Consider the following 17,562-nt stretch of genomic DNA (forward strand, 5'->3'; position numbering starts at 1 on the left):
ACCTAATAAGACTGATTCAGCACAGACAGTTATGTTAAACTTTCCTAGCAGTCCTTCACAAACAGGGAACAGTCTGTCTATTCCCTCCATCTGTCAGCAGCTGCTGGCTCTTCCTCCTCCTCTTCCTCACACACTGCTGAGTTTGTCCTGGTGGATCATCAGGGCTGCAAAGCCTCACAGATGATGTGCAGCAGTGGCTCCCTCAGTCTGTCCTCACTCTGGACACTTGCAGTCGTCACACATGGAAATCAAATGTGTGATAAGCTGCAGGATTCAAACACAAGTGTAACTTATAAACACATGTTCATACTTTTATTCCACAATCAGAGAGAAAGAAACAGAGAGAGAGTGCAGGACAGACAGACAGGTGACAGTCTCAGGTGTACACACTGCTACACAACAGCACCAGAGAAGCAGGATTTAGTGTTTGTGTTATTACGAGTGTAAACAAGAAGAGTTCCAGATGGTGCAGTGGACACATGTGTGACTGCTGTGATTAAAGCATCTTTCTTTCAGCTTAACGAGTGAACCGTCAGCTCGTTCAAACACACGTTAAAGTGCGTTTGGCTCGACACCACCGAACAGAGGCAGCAATATAACACAGCTAACATTAACAGTGCAGTGAATCCTGCTTGTGCCGTGATGTTCAGGACTGCAAACCGAGCAGCATCACTGACTTTCAGCTTGTTGTGTTTGTGGATATATGACTGACTTTAATTATCCACAAAATCATCACATTCTCTGTCAGATTAAGGTCGACTATTGAACGGCGTATATTTTAAAGGCTTTAAAACCAAGTTAACGCTGAAAGTACAAACATCACTAATGTCACATAACTCTGCCGACAAGGCATAGCTATGGCTATGAAATGCTCTTTGTGTATCACTTCTTCATTATGAAAGATGTCATTAATGCACTAGTAATGTCTCATCTGGAGTATTGTTCAATCATTTGGTCAGCAGCTAATAAGACAGATCTTAACAGACTTCAGTTAGTCCAGAATAAGGCGTCCAGATTAGTGTGAAGATGTTCATACTATACTAATATTGATAAAATGCATAATAACCTTTCTTGGCTTCCTGTACAGGCTAAAATATTCTATGGCTTACTTGTAGTTCTAAAGAAAGCAATTCTGTTAAACACACCACATTTATTCTGCTCAGCTGCAGTATCCAGATGAAATACATCATCATATTACACAGTTTTCAACAAGCTGCAATTTAGTAAATGCTCGAGTTAAAAGTAACGTTTTGTAAAACTGTTACATTTAGAGCAACTTTTAAGTGGAATAAGTTGCCTTAAAAAATTAGAGAATTATTCAAAACTTCAATGAAGACTTAAAAGCCGATTTACAGAGCTTTTAGTTGTTGTAAATATTGTAAGACATGATTTGTTTTTGAAATTTGTGTAATGTGCCTCAATGTTATTGATATTATTATTATTATTATTGATTGCTTATATTTGAACAATTGTGAAACCTCACTGTGGATGTAAGAGTGAAATTATGTGGATATCTTGAATCCACTTTATTGTGTAATATTTTATGTGAGTATTTGACGGAAGACGAGCAACATCTGTTGTGGAAGCTAACGGGGTTCCTTTAGAATAAACAAACATAGGATTTATTATCACTGAATAATTCTGTATAAATCTATACAAATTATAGAAATATGTAATAGGAAACAACAAAATAATCTAAATTATAAAATAGTGTGTGTGTGTGTGTGTGTGTGTGTGTGTGTGTGTGTGTGTGTGTGTGTGTGTGTGTGTACAATCAGGAGGGATGGGCATGATTTTAGTGTTTGAACAGTCATGAATTATCTTTAACAGCAGGTTGGATGTAATGTGTTAGAACTACCAGCAGGTGGGGATAAGAGACCTTTAATGTGTTTGGTGCCACGCTCCACCTTCAGGTTTAAAACTAGTGTTAATGGAGTTTGAAGGTTGAGTTTGTTCCACGACTGCATTTCACTCACTGCCTCTGTTTGTATCTCTGTCACTGCAGGACCAACATGGAGCCAGAAGTCAGCGCTCTCAGGAGGCCGACAAACCTCACAGAAGAAAGGGAGAGAAAAAACACACCTGTGACGAGTGTGGGATGGGTTTTACTGTGAGGGCTAAACTAAAACGGCATCAGGTCATCCACACTGGAGAGAGACCGTTCAGCTGTGACTTGTGTGGAAAGTCTTTTTCCTTGAAGGGTTCCCTAAAAAAACACCAACTCATCCACAGTGGAGTTAAAGCGTACAGCTGTGATCAGTGTGGCAGAGCTTTTACTCACAGTAGCAGCTTACAGAGGCATCTAGTTACCCACTCTGGAATTAAGCCATACAGCTGTGACATCTGTGGAAAAACTTTCAGCCGGAGAGAGAACCGAAATACACACCTACGCATTCACACTAGACATGATGTGTACTGCTGTGAACAGTGTGGCAAAGAGTTTACAACAGACGCACAGTTACAACAACACATGTTTACCCACACTGAGGAGAGACCTTATCGATGTGACCTGTGTGAGAAGACTTTTAAATCTCCACGTTACCTGAGAGAACACCAACAGATCCACACCAGAAAGAGACTCTACAAGTGCAGCTACTGTGAGGTATGTATTTATATTGTTATCTTGTCATTTTAGCCTGACTGTTTGGAACAACTCTGCTCATTAAACTGTGTTAGCATGTTAGCAATTCTACTGCATGGAAAAGCAGCTCTGAGTGATTATTCAGATTTTCCTTTCAGTTATGATTTTAGTATTACTGTAGTATTATGGTGGTAGTATTGTAGTTATTGCAGCCCAGTAAACTGAGTGTGTTAACTGAAACAGTCAAATGTAGTTGGACGTCTGCAGAGATGCTCTTTATTTCAGGCGACGTTCAGGATACAAATGTTGAAGGACTGACTTACACTGTCTTTGTGTCTTTGTTTAGAAGCAGAGTGACACAGATGGATCCAGTTCTCAACCCTGTCATCACTGTGGTGGTGGGAAAGACTTTCATTGTGACCTCTGTGGAAAAACTTTCAGTCAGCAAAAGGCCCTAAAAGTACATCAACGTAGACACACTGGAGACAAACTGAAATACTGCAAAGAATGTGGGAGAAGCTTCACCACATCACATCGCTTAAAACGACATGAACTGATTCACAGTGGGGTTAAAAAGCACCTCTGTGATCAGTGTGGGTCATCCTTCACCACTGCAGGTCAGCTTAAAACACACAAACGAGTCCACACAGGAGAGAAACCACACAAGTGCAGACACTGTGAGAGAAGCTTCTCACATTCAGGTAATCGTAACATTCATGAACGTGCACACATGGAAGGAAACTACAGCTGTGACCAGTGTGACAAGAGCTTCAGGAATCTCAGTTCATACTCTGCACACAAACGATCCCACGTTACTAATAAACTGTTTCACTGTTACCAATGTGCCCAAACATTCACCTCATTGTCTGCTCTGTGCAAACATCAGCGCGATCACTCAGGGCTGAAATCACTCCCATCACTGGATCACAGTGAATCTGAAGACACAGAAAGATCCTCTGGTTTCTGTGTCAGACTCAAAAAGCTTGAGATCAGGCTCCACAGAGTTCAGATAGAATCATTTAAACTTGTGTTGAACTGAACTGGTTGCTGGGCTGAACTTCTACATAATACAGATCTACATGGGATCTTCTTTTCTGTTTTTTACTGAGTCAGTTTTGTCCTTTTTTCTCTGTCCTGTTTTTGCTCGTCTGTAAATGATTGAAACTCAGTCAAATAGTTCATTGTTCTCCAGCAAAACGTTTTGGAAACTCATGTTTAACCTTTAAAACTCTGACATGTTTTAGCACACAAGGCTTCATCGGGGAGTTCACTCATGATTGGACCATGAGAACAAAGGTTTTTAGTTCTTTCAAAGAGAGTCTTGGAGATGTTTGATGTTTCTGTTTTTCTGAAACCACCTGAAAGAAAAACTATTTTTCTTGCTTTATGTAGTGTGGAAGTTTTTAATGTTTCTTCATCTGTGATGTTCTTGAATGTGTTCACGTGAAGATGGTACAAATAAACTGTCCTTTCAGCTTTAGCTCCTAATTTATTCATTATTTATGGATGTAGCACAGCAGCCGTCTCTTGATTAACACATGGAGGGCTCGGGATCTGATGGTGTCGTCTCCCTAATTTGCCCACTCAGTAAATCTCACTCATGGCCAAGAAATTGAAATAAACCTTGTTTCCCTGCTGGATAGTGATCCACTGTAACTCTGCTCCTCCTTCCTGTTTAGGATTTCTGTGGCTGAAGTAAAATTCCCTCCATCCATCACTTATCCCAGCTAACCCAAAGTGAAATAAAGTTTTGCTCGTCTTAAAAAAGCATTACAATAATGGGCATTACCAATGCAAACTGAATGATACAAAAGATGAAAGAAGAGACTTTGATCAGTTAATAAAGCTCATGATCTGGATTCATTGTGGCTGCTACACAGATACTTCTGGGTCACTTCTCTCAGTTAGGAACCTTCCTCACCAAACTGACTGTTGGACCAAACCCCTGGTTTCATGAGAAATTGTTTCAGCCATGATTTCTCTTCCTGTATTTCAGAGTAAAGACTGAAGTGACAAATGGAAGCATGTTTAAAAAACACAATGTGAGAGAGACGTTGAGGTCCTTAGAAGTTACCCTGGGTTTTTCTGTCACCCTGCTAGATGTTACACACCTTGTTATTGGACTGATTTCTACTGCTGGACTACTCCTGCGGAGAGTATTGAGCTGTTATTGAGCTGCACATACGTTACGACCTGCTTAAGTTCGAGGTCACAGCGTCTGTAGAGCAGCTGGAACATAATGAAGTCTACAAGGTTAAAGTTTTCTCTTCAGTTATTGTTCTTTCTGCTGCTTGGTTTGATGGAGCTGAGAGCTTTTGTTTTTATTATTGTTATTATAATTATCATTAATATTTTACTCTCTAGAAGCTTTAAAATAGTGTTTGTGTTTGAAAAAATTGATTTAAGAATTGAACAGAAACATCTGTCCTTCTGAAAATGGCCCAAAGGCACGGAGACAAAGTCAAAGGATGCAACCTGTAACTTTCTCTTCCTTCATGTCAGGACCATCATCCATGATTTATATAAAATGCATATAGCAACAGTAGCACTTTAGTTTGGACTTTATGATTTCTGTAACTGGAAAATATTATTTTGTTTAAAGACAGAAGTGACCGCATAGTTGCAACATCAAAGGGAAATATTAATTAATTAGCATCAAGTATATTTGTTGCTTAAGCGTTTGCACTATAACTTAAGTAGGATTATAACTTTTAAGGAAGGAAAGATTTCAGATATTTAGTTCACTGTTTCAGTTATTTTATATGAAATTAAAACATTTACGTTGGTCAAATATGATGCTCTAAATCAAATAAAAGTTTGAAAATAAATGATGTATTTTTAAATGCTGCAACAAATGTTCACAAAAAGTAACTATAATTAAAACCAGTTAAACAAAATCAAATGTTTGAATCATGCTTAACCAAATGCCAGGCTGCAGAGCTGAACCTAAAGTATACGTAGAAAGATTTCAACATCTGAGCAGTTTTTAATGTTTTTATCACATATAAATGTCACAGCAGTGGGTCCTGGCCCAATGCTTTGTGTTTTTGGTTTTCTTTGACTCTTGTTTTTCTTGGTTTTTGTTCTTCTTATTTATCAGGCTCTCAGTAATCTTAGTTCTCCCTCCCTCAGTGTTCATTTCAGCCTGTGTTTAGTTTCTGTTCCCGTGTCCCACGTTTCATCGTTTCATGTCGAGTCAGCCCTGTCTCTCTGTTTCCTGTGTCTCCCCAGTCAGCCCCGCCTCCCTCGGGCACTCATGTGTGATACAGAGTAATAAACCTGACTACATTTGCTACACTCTCTTTATTACCTGTTACTTTAAAATTCATACACTAATTATGTCTGCCCATCTCTCTAATGTGAAGGTCAAAGGTCAACATCCCAGTGACATAAGAATAATCCCAAAGGGGCAAAGGCAGCGGTTAATTTAGCACATTTAGCATTAAGGGTACAGCAAGGATATACTTTTACTTATTGTGGCAGGGGTGTGGTCTCTGGCCTGCTGCAGTGGAGGCTGGTGGCGGGACGTTGGACGGCACAGGTGAGGGTGATGGAGCTCATGACTCTCCCCTTTATAGTGACGGAGGAGACTGGCGTGGGGAAGCGTGTAGTGGAGGAAGCCGAGGAGAGAGCTGGTTTCTGGCTACAAAGACGGCGTCAAACCAGAAAAGATTGCTCGTGGTCAAATGTCAAAGGAGCTTGCAAAGAAAAGCGTCTGGACTTCTTTAAGTTGCTTGAAGACGTTTCACCTCTCATCCGAGAAGCTTCTTCAGTTCTAAGGTCAAATGGTGGAGAGTCCCAGATATAAACCTAGTGGGAGTGACCCCCCACAGAGGGACAAAAGGACCCCCTGATGATCCTCTAATCGCCTGAGCCAAGGTGTGAAACTGGGTGTGGGTCCCAATCAGCCAGAGTTTCGGGTGAGTTCATTGTGAAACCTGGCCCCACCTTATCATGCGAATTCCTGAGATCAGATGGCCCAGGATGTGAGTGGGCGTTAAGGCGTCTGGGAAGGGATCTCAAAACTGGATTATTGATGGCAGAGAGTTGGTTTCGTAAACCCCGCCTCTGTTCAAAGATGGTCGCTCACAGTGGACATAGATGCTTCTTTCACTCCTCTTTCAAACCATCTGTCCTCTCTGTCCAAAATGTGAACATTGGCATCCTCGAAGGAGTGTCCTTTGTCCTTAAGATGCAGATGGACTGCTGAGTCTTGTCCTGTGGAGGTGGCTCTTCTATGTTGTGCCATGCGCTTGTGAAGTGGCTGTTTGGTCTCTCCAATGTAGAGGTCTGGGCATTCCTCGCTGCACTGTACAGCATACACCACATTGTTAAGTCTGTGTTTTGGCGTTTTATCTTTCGGGTGAACCAGTTTTTGTCTGAGCGTGTTGCTGGGTCTGAAATACACCGGGATGTCATGCTTGGAGAAAACTCTCCTGAGTTTTTCTGATACACCGGCTACATAGGGGATGACAATGTTGTTGCGTCTGTCCTTCTTATCCTCCCTCGCTGGTGTCTGATCTTCTTTTCTGTGCCTCTTTGCTGACAGTAGAGCTGGGCGATATGAGATTTTTTCATATCACGACATGTTTTTTTCATTTCAGGCGATAACGATATATATCACGATATAAGCCAAATAACTATATTTGTAAGATTTAAATGTGCCGTTGCTCACAAGTAAAATGTGAAATAATCAGCAGCTTGTTTTGATTTAAATATTTATTTCCCATAATAAGTTCAACAGGGTAGATGTACTTAAGGAACATGAGACTTTTTCAGATAAATAAAGGCAAATATTGCAAACTACACAAAAGGCAGCCGCTAAAGCGTTTAAGTTTCAAAATAGAACAAACGAAACAGACTAAACTGTCAATTCCACTTAGAAACAAAATATTAATTCTAAAAATAAATCTTAGTTTGTTTTACAGAAGAACAGACAAAAATGACTAACTTTTGTCAATATCAAATAAACTGAGAACTAAAAGGAAATTCTCAATCTCTCCTTGTTGTATAGCTTAGCTTTTCAAACAGTTTTAACAGTTACTTTAGTCTGACAAAAGCCGAATGACGAATTAGCGCTTCCAGTCAGAGACTGAGGCTACGTCCACACGTACACGGGTGTTTTTGAAAACGGAGATTTTCCGTTTTCGTTTTAAAAAATAATCCCGTCCACACATAAAGGCAGAAATGAAGGAAAACGCTGCTATGAACATGCCAAAGCAGCAGGTGGCGCTAGATTCCTAACCGTGCAGAAATGTTGGCCAATCAGAAGTCTAGAAGCCTCGGTGGGAAAAAGTAAACAAAGCTGGGGCATAGAAGCAGAACCGAGTCGTATGCGTGGAGGGACAGTAACTGTGTGTATATGTAAGCATTTAAACACTGCAGAGAGTAGAATTAACAGTATTGTAGAAATTCATTTCACCGAAACAATAACGTGGCGCACAGTGTGACGCATGCACCAGTTTATTGTATTTCCAGACTTGCTTTCGGCACAATTTACAGTGCACGCTACTCTGTTTTTGTCAGACTTGAAATAGCCGAAATACCTTCACACTATGGAACTTCTGTGGCTCTTCTGTTCGACAATCTCTCCGGCATTGGAACCATCATCTGTTTTCTCTTCGGTCACGCTCGGTTGAATTTTCTAGTCGGCACACTCATTTCCTCCATTACCCGCTGGCTGCTTCCCAAACAAACACACGTGCGGCTTGGCACTTGTGCTGTACGTAACAAGTCACGCGACGTGACACTGCGGCTGTGATTGGTTCGGCTCTGCGCTACTTAATTTGGATTGGCTGACCCTTTTTTTTTTTTTTTTTTTTAAGAGGACAAGAGCGGCGAGGTCTATCGCGATAGCTTAATTTCTCTATCGAGTAAAAGTTATATCGCGATACATATCGTTATCGTTCTATCGCCCAGCTCTAGCTGACAGAGGCTCCTTTGACTACGATGACCTGGATGACTGAGAACCTTCACAGACACTTGTGGTCAAATAATGTGTTGTGCAGCACGCAGGACAGACAGCGCACAATGTGCTTTGAAGTAGCAGCCAAGAAAGGTGTAATTTAAGTCTACGAGCAGTGAACACCCGTGTGCACACCTGTGTGGATCAGCGCGCTTGTATTCAAATGGTTTCCACATGTAATGGTCTGCAAGAGGATGTAGCGAGCCATAGCCCCGTCCCCCAGGGCATGAAACAGGCATGGAGGAGATCCAGGCCCCAGAGTGCGAGAGCCCAAGGAGGACAACCGGAGGGGCATCTGTGCCACCCTCATGGGAAGGGCTGAGGATCCCCAGACGAGGCGTCACCCAGTAGCCACCGAGCAGAAGCTAGAGGGGGCTTCACCAGCGTGCCCAACGGCTCCGCCGGCAGCCGGCTGTGCCAGAGTGAACCGAGCCGCAGGCCCAGAGGCCGGAGGCCCAGAGGCCGGAGGCCCGAGGGCCCCCCACACCCCGGAGGAGGCCTGACCGAGCAACAGGCGCCAGGCCCCGCCAGGTAGCCACCGGGAGTGAGCCGGTACATACCTGAGCGCCCAGCCCCGGACACCAAGAACCACCAATGCACCGACCCCTGAGGGCATCAGTCACCAACAGGGAGTGTGGTGAGGGGAGATAGGCCTTGGAGGGCCTGGGAGTTCCCAGAGAGGTGGAGTCTAAGACCCGACCTGACATATAGACACAGACAAACAGGCACACACAGACACAAACATGCATTCCCACCCTCATGCACACATATACAAACACTCAGCACTCACCCAACGTAAGGACTGACATAAATGGACATGTACACACAATCACACTCCCCAAACATACTCTATACCCCGGGTCCAGGTACCCTCGCCCCCAGAGGGGGAAGCAGAACCCAGACCCAAGAGATGTTACCCTTCCCCCCGGGGTGGAGGCAAGCAGACCGTCCCAGGCTCCGCAGCAGCAGGGAGGCCAATCGGACAGCCAACATCTCCTCCCAGCCCCCCCGCCCCGATGGCTAGCAGAGAACGGGGGTGTGTGAAGACCCCATACCTCCCTCCTCCCGCTCATGTGTAGTGTTGCTGCGTGTTGCTCTAAAGTGCATTTAAAACTAAAAAATGGTGCTGCTGCCAGAGAGCAGCAGGTGTTAGCATGGCCCCTCCCGAGAACCCTCAATGTCTACATGGATTTAAAATTGAGAGGTGGGCACCAGCGCCAGAGGTAGGTTTGAGTACACAGACCGTCCACTGGACGCCGCTAATGTGCCCACCCTCAAGGCCCTATATATATGTGTGTGTTATGAGAGTGTAAGTAATGTGGATGTCTAAGTTGTGAGATAAAATTGAGGCACAGGTGGCCAGAAGGGGACGGGGGGGGGGGATGTCTCACCTGCACTCCTGTGACACACCCGCACCCCAAGGCCCTACCTGTATGGGTGAGTGTGGTGGAGCGGGAAGAGGGAGGTAGCCGGGGATGGGGAGGAAAAGGAGGGAGGGGAGGATGCCCCTCCCTAGGGCCAGCTCCCCCGCTGACCCCAGTAGGCACCCCCGTCCTCTGGTACCCACCAAGGCAAGGGAGCCCAGGTCCATCCAGACCGCGGCCTACGGTAGCACTGCCAAGCCCCACAGGACCCGGGGCAGCCCACCCTACCCACCGCAGAGGAAACTGTACCCACCCCAAAATGAACATATTTCAAGTAAACAGCTGGACTGATCAGGTCCAAACACAGAGTGATAAACTTGTCAAACAGCTGTCATATCTTTATATAGAAGCTCTTTATAAATGCTGCTCACTGCAGTCTGTTTACTAATAATGTCAAAGTGTTAGAAACACAGAAACATCAGAATGGTCTTTGTTCACAGAAACCTGTCTGGGATCCTTTGTTGTTCTTTTGATGCAGAGTTACATTATAAATATAAAGAGTTATTTCAGAGTCTCATCAGTTTTCCTGCATGTCTTTATTTAACACATCAGCAGGGCTGAAGCTCTCATGTTAAACACACACTGATCTATGGACACGTTCATGTGTTTCTAACAGAACCAGGCTGTTATCAGCCTGCACTAACATTATGTCACACACACTGAATGTAACAGTGACAGTTTACATCATCACACAATCAGCTGTGATTGTTTCACTGTCATCAAACGAGTCAACAGGAAGTAGAATCAATAGAAACCAATCATTTACTGACAGCATGTCTGATGGAAATAAGTGCAGATTATGTATGAAGTCTAACTGCACACAGTAACTGTGTTACAATAAGGACTTAACAGCGCCCTCTGCTGGAGTGTTTCACACTGAGAGCAGCTTTCCTCTGAATTCAGTGAGGTTATGACTGAAGTTATTGGTGTAGTCGGTTTTATAAAGACCAGACCAGTAAAAACAAGAGTGTCTCTGCTGTCTGTGAGGAGATGTAGCCGAACATCAAGCTGTGCTGTTTCACAGTGAAGCCAGGCGGCTGTCACCAGGAAAAGTCTTGTCCTGAGTTTTTGAGCTCAGAGAGCAGATCAGATGTTTTTGGAGCAGGAGCACAAGTATGAAGTCGCAGAGTTAGTGATGAGAGCTTCCTGGCAAAACTGGCCTACCTGAGTGACATATTTGGAAATGAAGTAAATCTACAGCTTCAAGGGAAAGATAAAAACCTCCCTCAGGTCACAAGATCAGCTCTGTCACTGAAAGCTTGCAGTGTGGGGCAGGAGACTCGATGAAGGAGACACAGATTCATTGGAGAACCTGCATGAATTTGTTGACACTACTGACGATGATGCCGCCTCAGTGACTCCATATATCAAGCAGCATATTTCATCACTGATGGGATACTTTTAAAAGGACTTCCATGAAAACAGTTCCCAGCATGACCAGCTCCAACTGGTTTCAGCTTTGCAGAGCAGAACCAGTTCATTGACATCTGACTCCACACTGAGACTGCAGTTCACATCACAGACACTGAGTGGATTCTGGCTGAGTGTAGAGAAGCAGTATCCACTCTGAGGGCAGCAGGCTCTGGGCGTTCTTCTTCCTTTAGTCTCATCTTTGTGAGGCTTCTCTGCTGCTGCTGCAGACCAAGTCCAGGTCCCAGCTAAACACTGAGCAGGAGCTGAGAGCTGCAGGATCCTGCTTCAAAGCTGCTTTGAAAAGCTGTGCACTGCAAAACGTGCTCGTCGGAGCCATTAATGCTGACTTTGTTATTTTGATCAAAGAAAGAAATCAGCACAAACTGTTTGATTCGTTTTTGTTTTGTAGGTTAAAGTGTTTCATATATTGTGCTCCTGAGTTAATGTTGCTGATCAGTTTGAATTCATTTTGATTGTTTATGGAGTTTATTTCATTTTATGTTTCAGTATCAAACGGTTCAAATGTTTATAGTTTTATTAAGGATGTAATTTATTTTTTATTGAAGGTAAATTGTTGCACTTTACTTTGTTTCCATCTAAAAGTGTTACATTGTTTCTCTTCCAAACTAAAAAGTGTTTCTGCTGCAGCTTCCTTTCACTCTTTATCATTTTCCAGTCAGTGAAAGTCTTTTTGTGTCCTCCTAAAGTCCACCGTGCTCACAGTGAACACTCGTATGCTGTTGTGCTGTCACAGACTGTTATCAGCCGTGTAGCCGCTCATACCTCATTTATTCTTCTTGTTCTACCGTCAGACCCAGGCGCACAGCTTTGGTTAAAGTTCTTATGTTTGATTTCATAACAGCTCTTCAGATTTCCACTCTTTATAACTTTATAAGTATTTTTGACAAAGCCATCTTCTTTTACTCATCCACTCAGCAAGCTCCCAACATAGTAACCTATCAACTCACATACCCACATAGCTTGTTCTTCTTTGTCGTTTTATTGGCAGTTGGTGGTGCATTACTGCCAACAGCTGGCTGGGAGAGTGGACCAGCATGATGCTAACCTGCATAGCTGCGTGTCGCGCCAGTTCAAAAGTCAGCCACGGCAGCCGGCAGGAAGAAACTATCCAACTACACGGTAAATTAGAAACTGCTTTGTGATCCGGACAAAATCCTCTTGGGGTCTGGATTTGGACCGGAGTCCAGGAGTTGGGGACCCCTGTTATAGTACCATATCACCCTATTAGAGCACTTTGCTCTCGCTCTGCAGGCCTACTTGTTGTTCCTAGAGTATTTAAAGTAGAATGGGAGGCAGAGCCTTCAGTTTTCAGGCCCCTCTTCTGTGGAACCAGCTTCCAGTTTGGATTCAGGAGACAGACACTATCTCTACTTTCAAGATTAGGCTTCAAACTTTCCTTTTTGCTAAAGCATATAGTTAGGGCTGGACCAGGTGACCCTGAATCCTCCCTTAGTTACACTCAAAGAAATCTGTTGTTGTGGGCGTAGTTGTCTGCTGCTGAAAACTCCAGTGATTTTCCTGCAGTTTGACATCTAATGTGATCTTGTGAACTTCGTGAGTCCAGGTAACGAACCACTCTGACTAGATTGTATCCTGTCATCTCAACAAGAACAAGAATTAAGTTGCTGAATTTCATGCAGATGCTACATGATTTAATTATGTTCACCACAGAAACATGAAATTATTTAGTTCAAATCACAAGTTTGAATCTTGTACATGTAACATCCACCCAATAGGTGTAGGCTGCTGGGGGACTCCCATGATGCACTGGGTGTTTCTTCTTCACTCACTTTGTGTTAATACACCTCTACGTGTTTAATCATGAGTTATTATTCATATCTGGCTCCTCCACAGCACGTCTTTGATGTCTTCTTTCTCTCAGCCGAACTGGTCACATGGCTGCCCCTCCCTGAGCCTCGGCACATCCTGTGGCTGCAGAATAAGCAGCAGCTCTAATCAAACATGATCAATCCTCAAGTGTCAGTGAGAATAAAAGAAAAGGAAGTCATTTGTCATGAGAAGTGGGGCTCAGGAGGTGGAGCAGGTCACCTGACAATAGTAAGGTCGGTGGTGTCATGGTCCTGAGTCTGAGGACTCAGTGTTTTGTGTTTCCTTATGCTTTTGTTCATTCCGAGTGTGTATTCTGTTGTGATTTTGCCATTTGTTAGGTTTCTGTTCTTTGCCTGCCTGCTCCCACTTCTCTGTGTTCCCTCTGTCTGTCCATGGTGTTATTGTGTCTGCTCATGAGTCTGCCTGTCATGTTCAGTGTCCTGTCTGATTCTGTGTCTGTTAGTTTCCTGTTTTATTCTGAAAGTTCATGTCTCATGTCAGTGTGTTCAGTTTTACCTCTCCCCTGTCTCGTTAGCCTTATTGCTCCCAGCTGTGTCTCCCTCCTGTGGCCCATTCCCTGATTACTCCCCGTGTATTTAAGCCCTGTGTTTTCCTGTGCTCTCTGTCGCGTCGTCTGTTTAGTTCCATGTCAGTCTGCATTATTCTGTTACCTGGTATTCATTCTGCGTCTCTCTGCCATCTCTCTTTGTGCATTTCGCTCCTCCTCCCGTGAGTGTTTGGTTTAAGTTTTGTTCTTTAGTTTTCCCAGTTTAGGTTTGTTTACTCCCCGCTCTGCTCTTCCTGTTTTGTCACCTTCTCACCGCTGTAAATAAACACTCACTCGCACCCCAGCCGGTACCTGCATTTTGGATCCTTTTTTCAATACACCACACGACTGCTGTGCAGCCGTGACAGGTGGTTTGATCCCTGCTGCTCCAGTCTGCATGCCAAAGCATCTTTACTGGTCGTGTTACTATGGTAACCCAGAGGAGTTTACTATGATAAGTATTAATTAATTCATTAAATGAGACAATCAGTCAAAAGTCAATCATTCATTTTTAATCAGCAGTGTTTTTGGAATCATCACATAAATTTAAAACAAAACCAAAAACGCTGAACAAGTTTGTAAAGTTTTTTCTAAGCCAGTCGTCACAAACGTCTGTAAGTTTGAAGGTTTTCAGCTGACAGACGTTCAGGTAGTTTCATCGCTCTGGTTTGGAGGATTCAATGTTTATTAATCGTCCCTTCAGACGACCAAAGGCTGCCACGTGTACGGTAACAGCACAGACACGTGACAGACTAGACTTTCATGTGACAGCGTTTAATCTGTATAAGGTGACGTTGACATATTTTGGAGGCGTGTTGGTCACCAAACTGAACGTGTTCACTCACTGGAGTCTGTGTGGTTGTTGTTGTTGTTATTCACCGTCTTCTCTCTGACTGTGATGATGGTCCCATTTCCTTTAGACACAGTTAAAGATGGAATCTCCACAGTCACTTTACAGATGTATGTTCCTGAATCCTCTGATGTTTGAAATGTTCAAAGATGAGTCTTTGCCTCCTTTTTCAGACACTTGGAGCTTGATTTGGGTTGGTCTCTCTCTTAATTATTGTTTGATTTTTCAGCCAGGCCACTCTGAATCTTTCAAACGTTATTGTCCAGCAGCAGGTGATGCTTACGGTCTCTCCCTCCATGACAGAAACATCTGGACTCACAACAAACATGCCCGATGAAACAGCTGCAAGAGACACAAAACTGTGGGTCAGTACAAGAGACGAGTCTCCAAAAGTTGGTTCTGTTCATCTGGACGCAGCGTTTTGTGGGAGAAACGTTTCGTCATCATCAGGTGACGTCTTCAGTCTCAGCTGCAGGTTTCAATCTTATAAACAGGACATTTGCATAATGACTGAAAGCAGCCCACTGGGGCTGAGGTCAGTTCCTTCATCTTAATCATGCAAATTCTCAGGACCATTGATCAACAACCACTGATCCATGTCCATGAGTCCCATTCACAGAGAGTTGGGGAATGGCTGCAATCACAGCATGTAAGATGTGACAGATGTACCCTTAGGCCCCTCCTCCATTCAGAGATGGTCTTTCCCTTTTCACGTAAACGGCCTCCTTGACTCCGCCCTCAAACCAGCGTTCCTCCCTGTCCAGGATGTCACATCCTCATCATTGAAAGAGTGTCCACTGGCCTGTAGGTGTAAACAGACTGCAGAGTCCTGGCCTGACGAGGTGGCTCTTCTGTGTTGTGCCGTCCTCTCAGCCAGAGGTTGTTTGGTTTCCCCGATGTATAAATCCTGACAATCCTCCTGCACTTAACAGCGTACACTATGCTACTCTGTTTGTGTCGGGGGACCCGATCCTTGGGGTGGACCAGTTTTTGGTGCAGCGTGTTGAGGTGTTTAAAAGCCACAGAGACCCGGTGTTTAGAGAAAATGCGTCTCAACCAGGGGCGATTCTAGGATCAGAGCTTTGGGGGTGCTGAGCACCCAGAGAGCTGCCCAGCCAGGCAAGATAAACTTTACTCGTCACGATGAGACTTCTTCCCTGTCTCTGTCAGTCCCTGCATCCCTACATGCCTCCAGTTGTCCCGAGTTCTCTCTGACTGTCTCCTTGGTGCATTTAAACCCCTGTTCCTTCCTGTCCTCGTCGTCTGTTGTCTTCGTCTCTGTTATCCGTCATCCTAATTTTACCCTCTCTGTGCAAGTCTGCAAATTTCTGTATTAAATCATAAGATTCTTAAATTCATCAAGTCTCAAAACATGACATCACTGTTTTGTACATTTTAACACAATTTAATAAACATGCTTCAGCCAGTACCTTTTGATTAGCCTTGTCTCGGTTTCTTGCTTTGTGGTAGATCTTTATTGTTTTCACTGAGATATTTGAATGCTAATCAATAAATCAATATTCAATTAAAAAAAAAACCTCTAATCAAACAGTTTTTGAAAAGTTTGTAACAAAACCATCAAATCTGATCAAGGTTATTTAAACGCTGCAAAAGAAGAATGGATTGGAATAAAAACATACATATCCTGATCTTAATTACTGGGGAGAATAATGAATGATGCTCATAGTGAGTAAAAAGTAAACTGAGTGATTTTTGGACAGACTTTTAAAGTGTTCGTATAATATAATACAGATACATAAACATACACTCCAAAAATAGAGTCCTTGAAATGTACAAATGTACAAAATATTAATTTAAACAATTATAAAAATGGAGGCAACTGTGCCTATGGTACAATGTATAAAAAGCTCTTCACTGCAGACACGACTAACATGGCTCTGCAGATTGTTTCTTTTATTTTAACGTCACCTCACCTCGAGGTTGGCAAATCTATCAGTGTTTGGTGATCAACTCTCTCAAGCAGTTTAACAGTTTCTAGATCTAGTTTTCTAGATTTTAAACAGGCTGTATACATTTCAATGGGAGCAACAGGACGGTCAAATGTCGCTGATTTTACTACAGAGCAGGACGGATTGTAGGGCAGCAAACATCGTCAGAAAACACGTTTAACACAGCAGGTTACCTGGTGTAATGTTTTTCAGGTAAACAGAAACATGGTCTGACTCCTACCAACTATATAAAGAGTAACTGAAGGTTAAATGCAGCTAACATGTCCTGTTTTAAGCCAGGCACTTCCACCTCCGCTCTGCTGCGTCTCAGCCACCATCTCTCTGGCACAAAGAGATGGTGGCTGAGATCCCCTTCCTGCAACCCTAAGTTGGACATGTGGTTATGAAACTAGATGGGCGGTAAAATAAGAACCATTATGGATGACTGTTGCTGCCTGTAAATCAAAGTCTGCCTGAGGTGGGATTTCAGAAGCAGAAACCATGAGGAGCACAGCACCACTCCCAGAAGGCTGAGATGTGAAGCCATGTGATGAGTGAAATGATGATGGAGGAGAACACAGATGAAGATCTGGAAGCTGCTGCCTCTTTATATAGTAGACACTGAAATCACCTTTTGCCTCCCTGCCAGCACGAAAACCCACACTAAAAACCCACTTACACAAACCCTCGGCTCTGGGATGGATTCAGAAACATGTCAGTTCTGCTAAACAAATGGACGGTTTTGCAACCACAAAGTTTAATCCTACAAGGGCAGAATTATGTTCACTCTGTGAGAGGTGAACCTCAGACAGTTAGCAAGAGAAACATTCAAAGAAACAACCTAAATAACACAAACTTAGCAGTTGGGATGCAGATCAGACGATATCAGCAACGTGATGATCAAATGTAGTTAAAAACACAAGAAAAACAGGCTTTTTGCTCCAAAAGGACAAACAAAGCAGGGCCAGATTAACCTGTCGGC

General features: G+C 43.4%; 1 protein-coding gene across 6 annotated transcripts in view; it reads left to right on the top strand.

Annotated features, from left to right (window-relative positions):
• The window catches only part of LOC308398346 (uncharacterized protein), a 178,563-nt gene that overhangs the window by 18,212 nt on the left and 142,789 nt on the right, over positions 1 to 17,562 (top strand). For 3 of the 6 annotated variants that reach the window (XM_080884921.1, XM_080884923.1, XM_080884922.1), the window contains 2 exons: positions 2,006 to 2,602; positions 2,928 to 5,547. The exons of 2 other annotated variants lie outside the window; for them this stretch is intronic. In XM_080884921.1, coding sequence (XP_080741047.1) covers positions 2,006 to 2,602; positions 2,928 to 3,620 — 1,290 coding nt within the window. In that variant the 3' untranslated portion in view covers positions 3,621 to 5,547. Of the gene's footprint in view, positions 1 to 2,005; positions 2,603 to 2,927; positions 5,548 to 17,562 lie in introns of those variants that run through there. One more of the 6 variants, XM_080884924.1, reaches the window with a different exon arrangement.

Source organism: Rhamphochromis sp. 'chilingali', assembly GCF_963969265.1.
Source record: "Rhamphochromis sp. 'chilingali' genome assembly, chromosome: 1".
NCBI lineage: Eukaryota > Metazoa > Chordata > Actinopteri > Cichliformes > Cichlidae > Rhamphochromis > Rhamphochromis sp. 'chilingali'.